The 22,193-nt window shown below is 41.1% G+C and overlaps 1 protein-coding gene across 3 annotated transcripts in view; it reads right to left on the bottom strand.

Moving 5' to 3' along the window:
- Positions 1-22,193, bottom strand: part of sv2a (synaptic vesicle glycoprotein 2A) — a 61,930-nt gene that overhangs the window by 29,519 nt on the left and 10,218 nt on the right. For 2 of the 3 annotated variants that reach the window (XM_034211399.1, XM_034211400.1), the window contains exon 2: positions 10,198-10,984. In XM_034211399.1, coding sequence (XP_034067290.1) covers positions 10,198-10,807 — 610 coding nt within the window. In that variant the 5' untranslated portion in view covers positions 10,808-10,984. Of the gene's footprint in view, positions 1-10,197; positions 10,985-22,193 lie in introns of those variants that run through there. The other variant, XM_034211398.1, reaches the window with a different exon arrangement.

Here is a 22,193-nt window from a genome sequence, read left to right as displayed (position 1 = left end):
CACACACCCGTTGCTCGCTTGAGATCCCTGCCTTATTGACATCCTGTCAACAGTCTCCACGCTCCCTGAGCCTGCAGTGACACGAGTTATGGGGGAAATGCCGCAGAATGAAAACAAGGACAGGGGCGTTGTTTAGTGCCTGGGCTTGACATCTGCGTTCAAAATGTCACTCCTAGTTTTAATATATAAAAAGCTTGGAATATATGCTTTATTATCCTTTATTAAATAGGGCAATCAAACAACGCAGCACACAGACATGTACAGTATGTCCACTGAACCCTATTTCCAATACTCCATTCTGAATGGACAATCAACCAGGTAAGGGAAATGGAGTCGATTGTGATTTTTGGATCCATTTAACATCTTGCACCAATAAAATGCTACTACCTCATTACTGCAGGCATTCAATTGGCAATTGACAAGGTCCATTTGTTCCAGAGCTTTTAACCTTCTCATCTGATTTAAGATTGTTTTTTTAACTCTTGTTTTAAAAGGTCTACAATTAACTGAGGAGCTTAATTTTGAAGGCAACATGGATGAGAAGTACACAGGACTTTATCAAGGAGACTGCTGTTAGTGCCACCTGTAAAACCAAAAGTGAACATCCGTCAGCTTAATAACATAAAAACATACCAAGCTACGTCTTTGAAACTTGTTTTTACAAAATTGGATGCATTTGTTACCTTTCCTTTACATTATCAAGTCGTTTTGTGGCCTTTCTTTTATTAAAAAGTTTCAAATGTTGCAAAACATTTAATTGCAACTGTAATCTTAGCAACAAAAAGTGTTTGTATGGTGGTTAGAGGCTCATTGTTATGTGATTTCATTGTATTCCTCATTACCACAAGTTTCTTAACCATCTTCCCTTTAAATGGACGCACAAGCAATGACACATGGAAAATGTTAACTATAATGCCAGAGTCCTAAAATTATGGTATTTTGAGGATTGTAAGCAAGTCATAATCATAAGAATAAATAGCCATAAATGTAAAATCCATAACAGTATTTAAATAAATAACTCAGCTTACTGGTGCATTTAAATCGATCTTTAATTCAAACGAGCATCAAGCAGCAGAGAACGACAGATTTCCAGTCGTACTAATAATTATTGTTCATCCAACAACGCTGGGACTGAGATATTCCTCATGCTGCATGTCAAAGCTTCTTTGGTAGTAATGACCAGCTTCCTGTAGCTTGTTCTTTTCCTCAAAGCAGCAACCTTTAAGGTGCAACTTGTGTCTCCACTCGATGGGAATCACCACACGACAGCCGATAGGGTTTGCTGCAAAAGACAACCAATCAGCCCTGGCTTCATACTGCTAAATGGTGTGAGTGAACCAGACGGATAAACACACAAGAGGACGCCCACATGAGCTTTTAACAGATCTGTTTGATCAGCTAAGATCATCCATCACACAGTCTAACAAGCTTACTGCTGGGATGATGACATTAGACACAGTCTTTTGCTAGAATTACAACATTAACGGAGAGAAAGCGATACGTTTCGCACTGCGGAAGGATATTCCTGATTCGGGATAATATGGAGAGGCCAGAGGGTTTCCTTTTATTTTGGATGAAAAGACCTTTGATGTATTGATAGCAGTGTGTTTGTGACTCATTCCCTCCATCTGTCTCTATGCCTATTTCTGTGTAAACACTGCAGTGCTGAATTGGGGAAGAAGGTGACTTTCAGTCTCTTGTTTGATTGAATGCAAGGATTCTTTGTTTGCATTCAGTATGTTGACGTGTTTCAAAGGAAAAAAGTGAGTCCAACATATGTGTGGATTTGTGCAAATATTCCCATGTTCTCAGGTTTTGCAAGTGTGTACTCTTATTCTGTGTGTGTGTGTGTGTGTGTGTGTGTGTGTGTGTGTGTGTGTGTGTGTGTGTGTGTGTGTGTGTGTGTGTGTGTGTGTGTGTGTGTGTGTGTGTGTGTGTATTCTCCTGAAAATGCAACAACAACCCATGTGATGATGACTGAACACAATATCCGTTGCCGCAATGCAGCAGCTTGGAAGTATAAGGACAGACAGATAGGAAGTCATAAACAGTGACCATGACACCTCAAAGTCTGAGGGTCTGTGCTGACCTTTCACCCTTTTCAGCACTCAATGGATCACTATCTGCCCTCTCTACGCCCTCTGTGGTCACATCAAGTCTGTTTATCTGTGTGACTTGTAAGCAGCTGCATTTGACACAGGGTTAAAACAATTCCCAATTTATGTAATGTATCGGCAAAATTATTGATTAGAAGTTGTGGCAAAAATTACTTAAACATTTAGTTGTATGCTTTTTCGTAACTGTTGCTAACTGGATTTTGGTGTTTTGAGAATAGTTCCAGATCGCCAAAGGAGATCAAAACGTGCCTATCTGTAAACCGTGTTGTATTGGTTCGAATAACGGGGGAATAACCATCTAAATGAGCATTAATGTTATTCCATTACTGCTAGATTGTGTAAATAAGCAACTGTTTACTTCTGCTACAGTGCTCTGAAAGAGTGCACCGTTTATTTGGGATTTGTATGTGTCTGTTTTCAGTGTTGAAAAGAGAAGATTCAAAAGCCAGAACAAGGTTGGACACACGATTCTATTCTCATCAGTTTTTTGCATTTTTAAAACAAGCTACCAAGTCTTGTACGTTTCATTCATTTAACAATTTCCACCTTAGATCATGTCAATAAGTCTCCTATCAAATGTGTTTTAAGCCCCTGAGGTTTGTCTACATTTCTTACTATGACTTCCAGTCGATGAGTAAACTTAACAGAAAAGGATATGTGCAATATCACAAGAGCTCTTGCTTTCTCTTTCATTCCATATTTTTCAAGAATTAATATGATATGCAATTAAGATATATATATAACAGAAAAGGAAATCAGAGCTGGAAACATTGAGAAGTATTGAAGAGAGAGATGGGATGAGGAGCGATAGTACAGGAGAGTAGAAGCAGCCGTCTTCAGACAGCTGAGCACCTCGTCACTCTGGAGAGGAAGAGGGGGGAGGGGAGCATAAAGAGAGAGAGCAGGGGGAGAAAGAGGAGGAGGAGGAGGGTGGCCAGTCTGTGCAGTGACAGAGCTCCCAAAGGCTCCAGGGTAGAGTGTGTGTGTGTGTGTGTGTGTGTGTGTGTGTGTGTGTGTGTGTGTGTGTGTGTGTGTGTGTGTGTGTGTGTGTGGCCTAGCATTACTATACTTGTGGGGACCTACATCTGTTTACATAGTCACGTGTGGGGACTCGCCTCGCTTATGGGGACAAAATGGAGGTCCCCATGAGGGGAATCATTAGTTTTAGGGTGAAGACTTGGTTAGGTTTAGGATTAGGGTTAGGGTTAAGGGTTAGGGTTAGGCATGTGTTGGTTATGGTTAAGGTTAGGATAAGTCTCCAGGAAATGCATGTAAGTCAATGTAATGTCCCCTGAAGTGGTGTGTGTGTGTGTGTGTGTGTGTGTGTGTGTGTGTGTGTGTGTGTGTGTGTGTGTGGGTGTGTGTGTGTGTGTGTGTGTGTGTGTGTGTGTGTGTGTGTACATGGAAAGAAGAGTGTGTGCCACTGGAGGGTTGTGTGTCTGTGTACACGAGTGAGGGAGGGGGCAGGGCAGGGGGGCACTATTAATAGCCGGTTTTCCCTTTCTGCCAGAGCGCACAGAGCGCTTTGAATGAGCTGGGGGCCGAGGAGGAAGCATTCCCTCATCAGAGGCCAGTCAGCCTTGCCCTGTGACAGTGAGTGCTAAATGTGGGATGTCAATTCAGGTTTCACACTAAATCAAAACACCTTCAAATGTTGGAAACATCTAAATTACAAAAAGTGTCATTTTACACATGGAGTATTCCTCCATTGCGATTAAACCTAACACAAAAAACTAGTTCTTAAAAGGTTTAGCTCGCTTGACTCTAACGCACCAGCACTTACAATGATTTGGCTTATTTAATGCTAATGTGCCTCTTTGTTTCTTGCTTCTCTGAGTTTGTATCTTCATGGTTTAATGCACTTATTGTAAGTCAATCTGGGTAAAAGCATCAGCTAAATGAGATGTAATGTAATACAAAACAGTGGAGTCATTGTAAAGACAGAAGCTGTGGTTTGTGTGTTACTTAATGCATCTATTATAGCTTTCAAATATTTTCCATCAAACTAATTCTTATTATTTCCTCTACCAGCATCTCCAACAGGTGCTAACATATAAAACAGACACAGGTTGTTTCTCAATGTCGATTATGCTTGCTTGGTAGCACATGTCTTCCGAGTCACTTGCTTCAGAAGCGAGGCAAGAATCCTTCCTGGCATTCGGAAAACAAAGAGTGGAACAGGAGCATGTTTGCGTCATATGAGAGGCCCCGCCGTATAGTTTCCGCCACAGATTTGGGGGAATTGGTCCGTGCGCAAAGCATTGTGGGGATTTTAAGACCGCGGAGTCTACACATGTGCAGCCTCGAAATTTCTCCAAACGAAGTACGCCGGGCTCGGTAGAATTCCAAGTATACTGGACATTGGAACAGTACTTCGACGGCACTCGATGACGTAGTATGCTTGAAATAGTGGCTCTGCAGCAGCTTACTCGCGATTGAGAAACACCCACGGTCAGGTTCTTCACTCCCATTCACATCCTGGTTATCTCCCTTGATGTCAGCTTTTGATTCTGTGTGAGTGTAAAGGCCACAGACACATTACTGTACATAAAGGTTTCTTTTAACCTCAGGAGCAACTGAGTCATAGCTTTGTCAAAGACATGGTGCGTGTAGCTGCATCTCTTGAATATATCAAGCAGCAGTATGGCTCGCATACCAAAATAATGTGGTTCCATGGGGCCATATGTACATAATGGCATATGAGGGCCATTCAAGGTCATTTGAAGAAAGAAATGCCAAAGACTGAAGAGGGGTGTAACATTTAAGGATAATCTGAACATTTCCCAGAACAAAGTTGTACATTTATGACGAGACAATACAAACAAATCTCCTATTTTGTGTCTGTATGTGTAGTCAAAGATGTCCTCAACATATATGTCACATTGCTGGTGTAAGGAATTGTTATTTTATATATTTTGTATATGTATCATTTTCCACCAACCCACAAATTGGGTATATAGGGCGCACAGATATGTTGATACTTACACATATATGTATTATAAAGCTATACAAGAGTTCCTGTATGTAATGAAGCCCCACTTTGAATCCCAATGATGGCACACTAACATCACTGCAGCTGCAACCTCTGCAGCCTCCAACAAGGACGATTCAATGACAACTCCTCTGTGCTTCTCTGCTGCTGTGAGAGTGTCTCCTCTTGCTCATCACTGTGCAGAAACGCTGCACCACAGGCATCACTGCTGCCATTTCAGAGCCTCACTCTGCCTTGCCATTTCCATATCTCTGTGCTATTGGAAACATAAAATGAATATGGGATCAAGGATATGTACAACAACATATCTAACAAAGTCAAAACAAAATGTTATCCTAACTAGCTGTGATGTGTTCCCTCTGAATCCTTCTCTCTGGGTACATCTGAAATCTTTCTGCTGCAAGGGAGTTCATATTTTGCAGGCGATTACCCCTCACACATGTGCAGGCGCTTTCTGTCACACACGATACAGTAGACACACACACACACACACACACACACATTATACATGATTGGCTGGCAGAAGAAGCTCCGTTTGGACCGTGTGGAGAAGAAGAGGGTGAGGATGGGGGTTGGGGGAGAGGACACTAGAGAGGCTTCTCAATACTCAAATGTCCCCTCCTCGACTCCTCGGTTCTCGGTCCTCCGGTAGTGACCCGGAAATGAATTTCAGCGCGCCATTTTGAAGGACGTCTCGTTTCTCTAAATGCACACCGAGGACCGAGCATCGAGCGTCGAGGAGGCTCTCTGGAGGAGCTATAACCGAGGATACACTGATGGTTCCTCCACGGCTCCTCCACGGATGCATTTCCGGGAACGGTGGAGGCGTGACGCACGGCCGGACTTATCTCAGCCAATGACAGCTATGCATGCATCCCCTGGATATTATTTTAGAAACTGCTTTCATCGCGTCGCGATGTTTCCAGAGAGAACAGCTGTGAGGTCCGTGCAGAAAGAGAGCAGTGTGTATAATATATATCACTCAGTATAACAGGCCTACTCTCTTTATTTGCTTTAGTTTAGTAGATATCTACAAACAAAGAGTCGATATTTTTCTAAGACCATTGCTTCACATAATACAATACACAACGGTTTATACTTTAGGAGCTGTAGGTGTGTGTACAGTGTGTATTTGTGTGTTGTACAGTGCGTAAATGCGGCGGACAGACGGGTCTCAGTTAGTTTGGTGTCCTCTGCTTACTTTTAATAGGCCTACTTGTAAATACAACTTTTGGCCCGTAATTTCAATTCCCCATTTCAGCGACCAGAGAGAGGGGGGGATATATCCAGTCTCTGATTGTGTTACGTTATTATGAGAGTGCTCTCATACTTTAAATTGTATATATTTATATAAATATATTTGTGTGTGTGTGTCCGCATCTGTAGCCTGTTATTGTCTCATTATACCGCACTCTCAATGAATTCAAAGTAAATATGTGGGGGAACAATGTTCAGCTGATCTAACAGAGATACAGCGCTATGACAAAACACTCGACAGCTGATGCAGCTGTTGCCACGTAATAATGAACGGACGTCTCTTTAAAATGACCGCTCAGAGGAGAGGAGTTCTCATTTCTTTAAACGTCTGCTGCTTCCCCTCCTCTCTCCTCGGTCCTCCGCTCGCATCTCCTGTGGGCGGGTCTAAGTCTCGAGGAGGGGAACCGAGGAGGGGAGTCGAGGAGGGGAAATTTGAGTATTGAGAAGCCTCTTAGGACTCATGGGATGCAGAGAGGCATGAGCAAAGGAGGCTCTCTAGCATGAGTCAGGCTTGTTGCGTAACAGGGAGAGGGGAGGGAATCGGAGACAATCGAGAGAGAGGAGGATTAAATGTTAGAAGCATCTCAGTATATTTACTTAAAATAATGTAGGTACATATTTGAGCCTGTTTTCATTAAGTATTATTTAGGGCCTGATTGTTAAAACAAAACAACATCACAAGGATATATACACTGAACAACAATATAAATGCAACACTTTTGTTTTTGCTCCCATTTTTCATGAGGTGAACTCAAAGATCTAAAACATTTTCTATATACACTAAATAACCATTTCTCTCAAATATTGTTCACAAATCTGAAAAAATCTGTGATAGTGAGCACTTCTCCTTTGCCGAGATAATCCATCCCACCTCACAGGTGTGGCATATCAAGATGCTGATTAGACAGCATGATTATTGCACAGGTGTGCCTTAGGCTGGCCACAATAAAAGGCCACTCTGAAACGTGCAGTTTTATCACACCGCCACAAATGTCGCAAGTTTTGAGGGAGCGTGCAATTGGCATGCTGACAGCAGGAATGTCCACCAGAGCTGTTGCCCGTGAATTGAATGTTCATTTCTCTACCATAAGCCGTCTCCAAAGGCGTTTCAGAGAATTTGGCAGTACATCCAACCGGCCTCACAACCGCAGACCACGTGTAACCACACCAGCCCAGGACCTCCACATCCAGCATGTTCACCTCCAAGATCGTCTGAGACCAGCCACTCGGACAGCTGCTGCAACAATCGGTTTGCATAACCAAAGAATTTCTGCACAAACTGTCAGAAACCGTCTCAGGGAAGCTCGTCGTCCTCATCGGGGTCTCGACCTGACTCCGGTTCGTCAGATTTGTGAACAATATTTGAGAGAAATGGTTATTTTGTGTATATAGAAAATGTTTTAGATCTTTGAGTTCATCTCATGAAAAATGGGAGCAAAAACAAAAGTGTTGCATTTATATTTTTGTTCAGTGTACTTCTTAGAACACTGTTTAATCTGGGGGCTGCAGGAACATTATCATTCTATTTATTTCTTTGCTTTCTGCATTTATTCCTTTCTTAACAGACCTTTACTGCAAGACCTTTCCTCACGTATTTATCATGCGGATGCTTTTCCCCCACCACTGAAATGCACAGACACACACATCAGGAGTAGGATGACACACATGCACATTTTTATGTTGATATATAGTACTAGACAGACACACAGGCTGGTCACTCTAGATGTCAGCACTGCAATTCATACCGTGTGCTGTCTATGCTCTATGGGAAAATCACACAACCCAGTAACTGATTAAAGGCATGGATGAATGCCGTGTGTGTGTGTGTGTGTGTGTGTGTGTGTGTGTGTGTGTGTGTGTGTGTGTGTGTGTGTGTGTGTGTGTGTGTGTGTGTGTGTGTGTGTGTGTGTGTGTGTGTGTGTGTGTGTGTGTGTGTGTGTGTGTGTGTGTGTGTCTTATGCAGAGAGAACACTGCACAGTGATACAAAGGTCAGGCAGGAAAACGCACATATCTCACCTCACTGATATGTGCAAGAGCTGGAAATAAACATTGCGCTATGTATCAACAAATTATTCTTTATCAAAGTGTTGAAGAAACTTCAATTTTAAATCTCTTAAAATCATAATCAGTCTAGATTCCAGATAAAGAAGACCAGGCAGCAACAGAGTAATTACAAGAGCATGTAAGATGTATCCATACATGGCTCTCTGAAGCACATAACCAACTCAAATCTAATTCATTCCAGATGTGAAATCTTTTACAACAAGAAAGGAAACTATCACAAGGTATTTGGTGTTTGTCTGTATGCTGTGCAGTGGGCAAAGCCACACATTTACACCATATATACTATTAGGGATAAACAAATTGAACATGTGCATTTTAGAAAAAAAGAAACTGTGCCCACGATCACCTTTACAACCTGAAACACACACACACCCACTGAAGCAGAGAAGTGAGAGGCTGTGAGTTCGATTACAATTCTGCACGGGCAGTTGAATCTTAAATAGCTGTAGTTCTTCTGCCAACGAGGCAGAAGAAAACCAATTACTGGGGGATAAACGCCAGAGGTTACCGCTAAGAGAAGATGGAGATAAAATGTGAAGCGGTGGCATAAACTCCCAAAGGAGGCACGAAGATGAAAATAAACAGAGAAAGGGCACAGAAGACAGTAGACGGGTGGCTCAGTGGACAGAGCACAAGTTGTACTCTAAAGCTAGCATATGTTTATGCCTAATACAGTGATACTCCATTTACAGACAGGCCTGCCACCATGTTTCACATTTGAATACAAACATTAAAGTTGGAGCCCATTGGCTCAGTCCCGGAGGACGCAGGTTCAAATCCAGCCTGCTGTCCTTTAACACAGTGATTCTCAAATGGGGGTACACGGACCCCTAGGGGTACGTTGGGGTACTGCAGGGGGTACGTGAGATTTAAAAAAACGAAAAAAAGTTAATTAAAAAAATACCATGCATGATTACAAAAATAATCTTAGTACAATAAGTTAAATAGAAAACACAATTGTATATAAAATATTCCTAGAACCACCAAGGGGGTCCTCATATAAACATGTCAATATATCATTTTGTTCATTGGTTTGTTAAACAGATATTACGTCAGTTGAAAAACTCCTTGGAAAAATCAGTTTACATTTGTTTTCGTTATGTTATTTTTTTCATGCATACAATGAAAATATCCTTAGTTTGTTGTAATGCACGCATGAAGAAGTTAATACATCACAGACTGAGGGAACATCACTATATTGGAATTATTTGTATAGGCTTTTTCGATCAAAAATGTTCGGGGTCGGTCAGGGGGTACTTGGCTGAGAAAATGTTTCAAAGGGGGTACATTACTGAAAAAAGTTTGAGAAGCACTGTTTTACACATTTTAGAGAAGGCTAAAACACCCACAAAATCGTAATGCTTATGAATCATTCTGATTGCTCAACTAAAAGGAAGTTGCAACTATTAAATGCAGTCAAGTTACATTAGTTAGATTAAGAATAAAGACCGATGAGTTATGGGCCTTTTAATGTGTATTCATTTTATCTCATCATTTTTATTTTTGTTATCTGGCCCCTGGCCTCCTGTGATTTTGTAAAAGTGTCAAAACAAGTTGAGTTTCCCAGTGTAATCCCTCCTGCCATGTTTAGTTAAATGCATTTTATAGAAGTATCTTATTAACGCTAGAATAAAGATATCTGGAAAGCTTATATTTATCTGTTTCATTGTGTTGCACTGTTGGAGGAGCCTGTGACCAGAGATTTTCATTGACATATCTACACTGTAGCTATGTACAAATGACAATAAATACATCTTGAATCTTACCCAGCATGCCCTTGTTGGGCTCAGACAGACACATGTCCTTCTCTGCGCTGGGCAGCACGAAGCCGACCACGAAGATCTCCACGCCGTCCGCCATCAGCGCCAGGCCCAGTGCGAAGTAAAGCGTCCACTGGAACTTCCCATGGCCGCACTCCTGCAGGATGGTCTCGTACTGCTCGGCCAGCTCCTCCTGGTCCTTCCTCCTCTCCGCCTCGTAGGCCGACAGATCCCTGAACTGCGCCTGGGCGGCCTCCACGCCGTCCACGCCGCCCGCCTTCCCCGACTCGGCTCTGGGGATGCCCTGGTACTCCCCTTCGTAGATCTCATCGTCCTCGTCGTGACCTTCAGTGGAGTCGCTGTGACCTTCATCGTCATTGGCCCGGCTGTCATTGCGATGGTATCCGTCGTCGTTGCTTGCCGGCATGCCGCCGTAGTCGTCGTCATCGTCTTCCTCCTCAAAGCGTTTATAGGAGCGCTTGGTGTACTCGTCGGCCACTTTGTCCGCGCCGCGCCCCATCTTCTTGCCGACCTGTTTCTTGGCCACTTTGGCGATGTCCTTGGCGCCGCGGACAAAGTCTGAGCGGCCGTCTCTGTAACGCCCGTCGTCTTCCATCTTGGAAGTGGAGGAGGTGGTCAGTTGCTGCTAGGAATGGGAGCTATCAGGAGCAACCCAGGCACATGAGGGTGCGATGTGGATTTCTGTTTCTGGTGAATTCAGCACCGAGGACAGCTCCCTGCTCCGGCTCTGCTGCTGGGGGACTCTGGCCAGCCTGCGGGTGGATAATAAATCCTGTGGAGAAGCGAAGAAAAATGGTCTGTGTTAGTGTGATCGATTGGCAGTGTAGTGCATGTGAGGCAGACACATCCATTGTTAGCACCTTTTTCAACAATGTAGATCAGAGGAAATGTACACTGAAGGACCATTGGCATTTACATTATCTGTCTCAGCACTAATGGCGGGACAAAAAGACATGACAGCTTTAAGGTGCTGACATGAATCCTGGAGCTCAGTGACCTATATTGACTGAACAGCAGTTATCTCATGGCTCTCTCCTCAGCGCAGCACTAATCACTCGGTGGCATTTACATCATGGCACACCGCAGAGCCAACATATAATGGATCCATGCTGTGACACAGACATCTGTGAATAACAAGCATGGCTGCAATACTGCATGGTGCAATAAAGGTCAATGGAATGAGAAAGTACTACTGCTGTTAGGCTGAATGTCCCGCTGAGTACACTTGTGTTGGGTTTGCAGCGACACAATCCAGTTTATCGGTATAGGTCCAATACTGGATTCATCCACTGGATAGGATTTCAGTGGCGGTAAACTAAAAGTGCTGTCTATGACAACGTTTTAATATAAAGAAGCAGCAGTATTGCATCACTGAGGAATGCCATGATTCTTTCTTTAATAGGGGTAGAATATGTTCCACAGCTTAAGCATGAGATGTTAGGTTAGGTTAGCTAGTTTACAGTAATTGTTAAAGAGAGATAAAAAGAAGGAATTGGATTGGTGTCTGAAGATAATCAAGGTTGCAGTATTAGATACAAAAAAAATGGCAAAGCGACCCCTCTTGTGAGTTGAATCTGTGAATTGAGACGAATGTTAAAACCAACATGTATTGCTGTGAAGTGTGAAGTAATGTTTTTGCAAAAATGCAAATGCGTAATTAATGCAGTGTGAAACAGATCAAAGTGATTAAACGTTGTTTCGGTGTTGACAGGAAATGTCCTTGCACTAATCAAAAAAATATAGAACATCATTTTGTCTCATAATATTCTTCTTGGTCAATTATTCACAAACATGGATTTATATTCCTTTCTTCCACTTGTTCATCCCCCTCCCCCTCCTGCTCTCTCACACATCCCTCTCCATCACTACTTTCATTTTCCTGCCTCCATTATCTTTGTCCTCTTTAAGTTGAGAAGAGAAAAACAAAGAACAGCCATTGTGAATCTATCAGCACCACCCTGATCTTTTCCGTGACACTTCTGCCGCTGTAATGCTAACCTAGTTTTTCCAACTGAACAAGAATACAAAAGAAGGGCTAAACAAACATCAGTAGCATCTGTTTTTCATGAATTGTAGTTTAAATATAATCAGAACCTCTTGGTTAATAAATCAGCCTAAATTGGCAGCTGGGTAGCTTAAAAATAAAAGTGTACAGTAAGCAAAACATATTACAATGTGATAGTATAGCCTATTGATATTTCCTTACACCTCTAATAACATGTACTTTACAGATAAAATGCCCAAATCCACATAATATACTGTATTTCAACCCCAAGTATAAACAATGTCTTAGTGTGTTAGCAGCTTTATCAAAAGAAGGGCAAAGCTCAGCCAGACATATATTTTTGACCAAAACATATTTAGGCTGTGTCTGAGTGATGGTGTCTTTTGAGCAGTTTTGTATGTGTGTAGTAGACCTGCAAGTGATCAGTCTTGCATTGGCCTTTGCTTCTGAGCTGTGAGCACATCTGTTGTGTTCAATGATGCTTGTTGACATGTAATCAAATATCAAGCAAGAGTAGCCATCCACTATGTTTTGGACTCAATTAAACACTAAATATTGAGGGGAGGAAACTAGCTTTACTTTAAACGTTTGGAGATAGTTGATGACTGGCCATTACAAATATTTGGGGGACACATTTTTCATGATCTAAAAGTTTGTTACAAACACTTTGATGAACTACAATAAAAATGAATAGGAAAACAAGACTTATAGCCTCATCAAGTAACCAATCATAACTTCCTGTATACCCTGGTCTACTGACGCAATGTCTCTAAGATGAGGGATTGTTTTTCAGCGTGTCTCCCACACAAACACAGCTCCAGCATGTCTGTGCTGAGACTCAGCAGAGATGATGTGCGCCCAGAGAACGAGTCTTTGGGTTCGGCTGCAGCTGTAGCAAACACTGAAGTCATTCTTCAGTGGGGGGGGGGGGGGGAGATGATGTTCAGCCTGAGAGAGCTGGCAGCACGCAACAACACAAACACTGGCTCAATGTGTAACAGCACCGCCGAACACTGTCTGCTAAAGTGCCACATTTGTTACCTAATACTTAATTAATGTCCCGTCATACTCCCATTTACACTGGAAGTGAATGAAGAAAAAATTAATTGCTTGTCTGTAATTTTGCAACAATACTCAATTACTTTTCCTTCGCGTGAGTCATCACTATTTCTCCGTACCCGTTTATCTAAAAAACCCAGAAGCACCCATAATTAGCCATACACTATCAAGTAGCAGACAATGCTGTAGGTGGCAGATATTACACTAAACCTGTAATTTAAAAATATTTTAAAGTAAAATGGATGACAATGCAGAGTTTAAAGTATTCATACTCTCCCTTAATCCACTGCATTATAACAATTGCGCAGAAGGTGTTGCAGGAGCAATAGAGGCTAACATCAGTTTTTCTGAGTCGATCAATTACATTTTGGCAAACATCATGCCCCCATGGCTTTGTATTTATTGCTGTCTGGATGTACAGGAAGTGATCAGGACGCTCAGTCAGTGTCAATACATCAATGAGCCATGTAATTATGATCTGGTACAATGGAAAGGCGGTGTTACATTACAATGTTAATTGCCGAGTGCCAATTAATGACAACATTATTATCGACGTTCCTGTTCATTGAAATCTATCAAACTATTTGAATAACTGTATTTCTGTATGATAATTATCATTATCATTATGGCAAAAAACCAGCAGCAGATGTTTTCCAGAAAAGTCTGAGGAGGGGAGCAGGCAGGAGGGAGGAAACCTTTGAAAGCTTCCCGTGTAGCCTCGGGGGGGTCGAACAGACACAGACTACTGCCAAGCCAACGTCACACAGCCCGGAGGTCTGCTGGGACCACTGAGTTTCTGAGAACACACTCGCTGAAAGCAACTGAAATTGGGGAAGGAGGGAGGAAGTTTACTGTAGATTCCCCACCACTCAAATTGTAAGGATGTGGACAGAATAATACAATAAATACACAGATTACAAATCTACTTTTGCAAGTCTTTGAACAGTATTTAACCAGATGTCAAACATTGATTACAGGCAGGCAAGATGGTGGCAAAGGTAAAGTGGATTTATTCATCTCCTATCATGCCCACATTTCCTGGAGCATAGCCTATTTGATATGAATTAAATCTGCTATAAAAACGAGACCAGATTTTTCTATGAATGTCAGTTTTTGAGCAACGACAGAGGCCAAAATGTGGCCTGCAGACAAGGTAAGGTTGGTTTATAGCTGAGCAGCACATTATCTCCCCACAGGCATATGATAAGAATCAGTACACCATACACCACCACAGCAGCACCATGTTGGATTGATGTTGATTTTATTACTTCAGGCGGGCAGATAGTTTAAAGGTTGCTGAACTGCATCATTGGGGGTCAAAACAGAAACACTTCGGGCTGAACTACAGGAACCAGCCAGGGCTGAATCAATGAACACGGTGAGCATCAGTTACTGGAGTATCAGTGGCAGTGACTTTGGCTCAGGTCTTGTTCAATTCCTCACTTAGTAACTCTGTTCTATCCAAATGCATAAAAACAATTTGTCACTGAATGATGTATATGGATTCACAGCCTCAGAAATGTTAGTTCCAGGTTGAGCTCCAATATCATCACACAATGTATCACCACATGTCCATTATCATCATCATCTGTTTATCCTTCAATCTGTGGTCGAAGAAAACTGCAGCATTGTCTTTGTTTTTTGTTCAATTTCTCACTCGGACAGGCAGCATCACATCATCTGCAAATGTTGTGAAAACATTTGGTGCTTTGTCACTATGGCAACCCATCATTTGCTCATTTTAGTTTTCACTTGCATGTTTGTGATACTGTAACTGAGTAAACAATTCATGATGTCCAAGCCAGGAAAATCAACCATGTGGCATTTGTAAAGGAGTCTGATGAATTGTTTTGTTTTAGTATAAGCTTTGACTCACATGTCCAGCTGCTGGTAAGTCAGTGTTCGTCAGTCAGTCCCCAAACAAATGTAAAAAAGCTATGCATGTTGCAACAAAGATGTGCAGATTTAGACATGTGAATTTAATTTGGGCATGTGCTTCTCAAAGATATATTTAGGACTGCAACAAGTTATTATTATAATATATTATATTTAAATGGCCGGAATAATTGTGTTGTCTGCAACATATCAGGAAAATACGGGAAATTCATGTTGTTATTTCCTCAAACCAACAGAACAACATTTCAATATCCAAAGATAATGAGTTTACCATCATGCATGACAAAAGAGACACACATATTCACAATGTAATGCAAGTGAAAAATACACCTTCATTCAAAACGGTGAATTTGTTAGTTGTTTTCTCCAGTTAAAGGTGGGGTAGGTAAGTTTGAGAAACCGGCTCGAGATACACTTTTTGTTATTTTCCATGGAATGCTCTTAACATCCCGATAGCAATGAATATCTTAAGTGCTTAAATCCATAAAGAAATATCATCTGTGGAAGCCTTAGTACTCTAAAAAGCACGACCAATCATTTTAGCCGGCCCGGCTAAAATAACAGGATGGCCAACCTGCCTGTCAGCCTTCCATCTGTGCACAAACTTATCTCGTGCCCTCATTGGTCATGTGCGCGTTCATGTGTGTTGGAGGAGGGGCTCTGTGAGGAAGTGGCAGATTTGTTCCGGCTGTGTATTTTCAAATTCTAGCGCACTCGAGCTGGTTTCTCCAAAATTACCTACCCCACCTTTAAAGAGTTAAACCCTGACTCCTCTCTAATCTACATCTTGGAAGCAATTTGGAGAGTGATTGCTCTATTATGAATATATTAAAGGCTTTGGAAGTCATGACAGCTGTTCTAACTCACTCCTCTCCACCCTGCAGCAGAACATTGGATTTCAAGGTAACTGTCAAGAACGCAGCAAGTGATAAACTCAAAGTCCCCGTCTTAAACCACCATCCCTTCAGTAAATGTAAAAGCAACATCACCAGCAGATTATATTTCACTATGTCATGTTGACTAATGTCAGCAGACTGTGGTTCAGTAAAGCTGCAGTGCAAACGGATGAATTAAACATAAGGTCTGTGGTGGAAAAGAAGAAATGACCTTGTTGCAGTTTTCATAAATACATTGAAAGGAAGGACGGCCCGTGTTATGTTTCAAAATGTTCAAATCTTTATGCAGGCTGCACAGAGAGCTGGCTACACACTGAAAATACTATTCAGCGAAAGATTAATAATGCTGGATGACAGCAGCAGCCAGGGAGTAGGCCTACTGTACAATAGTGATGGGTCGTTCGCGAACGATTCGTTCTTTTTGAACGAATCTTTCAAGTGAACTGAATCAAAAGATTCGTGTCCCCGAAGGGAATCGGAATTCCCATCACTACTGTACAATCAATGAGTTTGCTTTGTATCTTTATCAAGTTTGACATTTACCCAGCCTGCACCACTCCCATAAAAGACACATAATGTTAATGGCCAGAGGAGGGTTGTACAGCCATGTAAATATAGCTTTTAAATGGAGAATAAGAGGAGGCCAAGATAACTGTGTGTGTTGTGCTGATAACATGATGTTAGATGCATTCATTCCTAGAAATAATGGTCTGTTTGTGTGCAATAATATTCTTTATGATAAAAATGATTATATATAAACCATTATGACTCCCAAAAGTCTCATCTATGAACACTATAAGGTTGACCGCCTGCAAAGCTGCTTATTTTCATGTTAACCGGCCATTTATATTATTTTCTCTGTGCACTAACACCTTGGGAAAGAAATGAATAAAAAGGTAAAAATGGTGATGGGAACTTCTCGCATGCTCAGGCCGAATCAATGAGGGATGTTGGTGTTGCTTTATTTAACAGGTCTGAATGATTTCGTTTTCATTTGCTCGGGAAGTCTCTGTGATTATTACTATTATTATGTAACCCTTCTGTAGTAGCTACTGGGGCTCATTCCATACATTTTAAGCACAGTCTAAAAGAGGTCACACAAATTGAGAGAAAGCCACTGTTGGTTTCATAAAGGAGACGAATCCTTAACGATAAAGGATTGGAGTCATTTTAACTCTAAAATACACATGTGGTTTCTTGTCCTTTTGTCGCTAAGCTACAATATAATCAGCTGTATTCGTTTGGTGCATTGTTGACAATATATCTGTATTATTTTTACTTTGGACACTGGAGTCCTCTGTCTACACTAATGTCTGATTCAATACATTTTCTATTTATCTCTGAGGGGTCAGATGATTGCATGATCCTCCTTCGTCACCATGGTCACGACCTTTGTACAAGGAGACTCTCGAGGCAGTGAGGGCGCCCATCACCATCCGATTAGCCTTTTACAAGCTGGAGATAACGAGAAACAAGAGCGGGAGTTGATGGTCTCTTTGCCTATGAATAACAAATACCTGCTTAGCGTTACCATGCTGGCTGCTTTCTTACTGCAGTAAAAATATAACCACACAATTTAAATATACAAATTGTATGTATTTGTATGCAACTGGCCCAAACTGAAGGCTTTATTGTGTTTGGAGTAAAGAGAAAGTTGATAAGCTTGCAATAAAAAGACTTACAGTGAAACAAAGCACTTTTCCAAACTACTCTGGCATCTGTAATGAAGTGTAAATTGATAATAAATTAACGGTCGCAGGGAGGGACCGAGGGAAAACCCGTGCTGTCATTTGCCGCTGATGAAAGACTTAATTATGTAATCCCATTATTTTTAGTGAGCAAGAGAATATGCCAGAGGGACCACACACACACACACACACGCACACACACACCACACACACACACACACACACACACACACACACACACACACACACACAACACACACACACACACACACACACACACACACACACACACACACACACACACACACACCTTGATGTTTAAGGGAAAACTAAAATATGACTGTTGCATTTATAATCTGACCAAAACAAAAGTAAAGGATTAATATTGTTGCTCTTTGTCTGCTAGATGTATTAGTAGGTAAATGAAGGATAAAAGATGAATAATTCTGCTTTGTTCCTGGATTAGTAAAATGATAATATGTCCAGCTGTGTGGCCAGAAAAATAAATGCATGCAGGTTTAATATACCCTCTCTGCATCCTGTAGTGATGTAAACGATTAGTAGTAGAAGTTAATGCTTTAAAATATAAGAAATTGTCACAACAACAAAAAATGTACTCAAGTGTGTGGGAAATGCTTTGTTATGTGCCATTATCTCGAAAAAGGGTTTGACATTTTGATAATCTCCGATTGATACTTGTGCTGCAATCTCAAGCTGAAGCATTTAGTAGAATATTGGTATATATTTGTAATGGTGAACTGACCCTATCAAAAACAGCACTTGGAGGTGTTTTATGCCATTTAATCTGGCATTCTATTTAATGATGTTAAGGCAACAGAGAGCGTAGAGTTGTGAGCGTGAGTAATGTTACAGTGAGTCTCGATGGATGTTAGATCTGTAAACTTTATTGATGTACAACATGCTCTTAGTCTGCAGTAGAGTAGCACATTGGGAATATTATATTATCTATATGAAGTCGCCCCACATCTCAACTATTTACGTCCAGAGGAGCACTACAGATCTGCAGCTGCCACTGGAGGAGTGATAACCTCATTAGTCCGACTCTGACAAGGCAGCTCTTTCAACACCAGCGCATAATGGCCATTCATAACTCTCGCTGAAAGCCCTGAGCATTTAACACTCACTCTTTACTGCACTGTTAAAACCCAAACGCTAAAAGCATCTGCTAAACTGCCGGAAATGATTTTCCCCTTTCACATCAGGTCGTGGCTCTCAATTATAGGAGTGGGACACTTTATTTAGTGGAAATGCAAGACTCATTTAGCAGCAGACAGCTTTTGGCCGGGCAAAAGACAAGCGTTTAGAGAAGATGGATGAGGAGGAAGAAACCAGTGAACGGTTCATATAGAGCATCGCGGCCATCACCCTTATACCCCACACCACTTTAAAAGGCTCTCTGAATAAACTAGCTTTGAGGAAAATCTCATCACACTCAAAGCACCATTTATTTTCTTGACATCGGTTCACGGTTGCTATCTTTTCTCTGATGGATTTTTCTTCCTGATAGCAAATCAAATTGTAATCATGAGACGGATCTTTATCAATGAAGTTGACTGTTATGTCCACATTGTGGTTTTGTCTCATCATCTGTTTGTAGATTAGTCTAACACCACTAGGCCTACTCATGTCCGCATCACTGCTGAGACTTTGATCTTGTCCACCTGCTGCACACTTTAGTTTGACCTCATTACGACTGGTGGGGACAAACTCAAACTATCACAAGCCCAGGTGTTGTTTTAGCATCTAAAAAAAGAAATAAGCTTTTATTTGATTGTGCAGGACAATAACGTGACATTCTACAGCTTTAAAATGTTTGGTTTGCACAGAATTAATGACACATTTTTTGAGAATAGTGTTCACCATTGTATCATTTGTAAATCATATCACAAGACAACAGAGTTCCATTCATGCTTACCTCATCAATATGTCTGTAACACTTTCTATGCATCTAAAGTGCATTATGAGGGCATTCAGATGCATCAATATGTACTTAACCTAACACATACAGTAATAACTTATGATACTGCATGGACTCTGATACTGTAGCATGCCATGAGTCCCTCAATGTGAGGTGAGAATAGGTACAGTATTTATGATGTATTGTATGAAGTCCCATCAGTCAACCTCTGACGTATGAATCAAGAGCATCATCAAGACACTTATAATTCTTTATAAGTCACATCTTAAATGTGTTATGACAGTTTATGCATGTTGAGTGAATGCTCTCACAATGCCCTGTTCCATGGTCTTTGTAGAAAGTGTGACTAATATTGTTTTATTAACATTACGACAAATGTCTACTCTGATGAGAAGGGTGACTGTCACGGTTTGGGAAACATAGGACCCAAATGCAGATTGAGGAGGAAGCAGGTTTCAAAAGGCGAGCTTTATTTTCAAAAGCTGAAAAAACAAGAATCCATGAACAGGTACGAGGTAAAACAAGAATCCATGAACAGGTACGAGGTAAAACAAGAATCCATGAACAGGTACGAGGTAAAACAAGAATCCATGAACAGGTACGAGGTAAAACAAGAATCCATGAACAGGTACGAAGTAGCATCCAAACAAAAGGTGACAGTGACCAACATGAAGGGAGACATGAACGACAAATAATGAACCAACACCGAACACAGGAAGAGACAAGACTAAATACAGGGAGGGGTAATCACGAGACGAGAAACAGCCGGGCAGGGGAGGAGAAACACAAGGGCAACAGGTGAACACAATCAGACAATCAGACACACCAGGGAAACTAACGACAGGCAGGAAGACAAGGCAGGGAGAACAGAATAGCAAAATGAAACCATGACAAGACAGACCAAAATAAAACCGTGAGATAAAACTAAGATCGTGAAATCATAGTGATTTATCCACTGAGAAACTTCACCCAGCTGTTTTCCCTGAACTCTACGAGGCATTTATCCTTTTGCAGCTCTTTGTTTTGGTTTTCTGGAACACAACTAGGGTTTTGATCCAGTATTATCACTCTCATCACTGATAAACCCCTGAACACAACATAGTTGAGAAATAAGCAGCTAGAGAGATAGACATTTTAAGTTTTGGAGATCAGAAACAGAGCTCCATACAAAAAGAAGAAATATTGGACTTAAATGATTTTTGATTAAAAGTTGAAACAGCGTTTGAAGTTACCGGAGCTCTCAGTGCCTCAGGTGCGTTGTTTTACATTTTAATTTCTCACGTTCGATTAAAGTTGCATCTAATTAACAGCTCTCAGGTTCGCAGCCAGGATGAGTCATTCCCGTCTCCAAATATAACCTCAGTTTTCATCACCACGCAGACTAACACACCTTCCACATTAACACCTTACTTCATCCATAACTCCCTCTCTACTGGAGCTGCAGCTTACGATCATTTTACATAATAATTGTATTCATTTACTGCTTGTTCAATAAAAATGTCACATAATATTTAAAAAAAAAAGCCTGTTCAAATGTTCCACCCCAAGATGACATCCTCATGTCTTCTTTTGTTTGAAAAGGAGTCTAAAATACAGATATTTAGTTTAATATCACACACAAACAAATGTTTTTACTAGAATGAAAATGAATACAAATAGTTATTTCTTTACAAGTTATTTTAGCTTACTGTTTCTGCGAGTGTTTTTTTCAATTTTAACATGCATCGTGATATGGCAGCCATATTCAAATGTACAATGTATAAAATGTGTGTTCATTATAATTAAGTAGTCAACTTGTAGGAAATCAATCAAAAAGGCTAATGTTACAATAAATTACTCTTAATACAAAGCATTTTTTAATTAAAATAAAAGCAGAATTGAACATGAAGATAACAGGAAATATAAACGTTGAAGTTGTACTATACAATAGGACTCATAATGTGTCTAAATTGCAGTTTTGGTGTTACTGCTGCAATCTTTTCTCCACTTTCGTTCACACATTCACAAACTGAATTAAATCTTGACGCTCATTTTGACGGCACAGATGCTGCGGTTGGCGAGTGTGACAGAGAAGAGCGTGAGTAATAATAGTCTTTCTCTATTAGTGTTATACATTTGTGTGAAGAGAAATGTGTGTGCCAAAGAGAAATGCATGTGTGCAAAACTAAGGGTTTAATGCAGCGTGTGTGTGTGTGTGTGTGTGTGTGTGTGTGTGTGTGTGTGTGTGTGTGTGTGTGTGTGTGTGTGTGTGTGTGTGTGTGTGTGTGAGAGCGAGAGAGTGTGTGATAGGTAGCGATGATGAGGTCAGTGGTGAATGCTGGGAGCTGCAGATGGCTGGGAATGGCATGCGGCGCTGAATTCATTTCTCTTGACCTCTTTGATTTCTCGTTGAGACCCACGCAGATAATTATTCTCCTCTGAGAGATCGGCCTCGAGGCTCAGTGCGATCCTGATCAAGAGTAAGCTTAGACGGTGAATGAGTTCATTCTTGAACTGTT

The sequence above is a fragment of the Gymnodraco acuticeps genome, unplaced genomic scaffold (assembly GCF_902827175.1).
Source record: "Gymnodraco acuticeps unplaced genomic scaffold, fGymAcu1.1, whole genome shotgun sequence".
NCBI lineage: Eukaryota > Metazoa > Chordata > Actinopteri > Perciformes > Bathydraconidae > Gymnodraco > Gymnodraco acuticeps.
The sequence above is the reverse complement of the archived record's forward strand: the minus strand, read 5'-3'. Positions and strand labels throughout refer to the sequence as shown.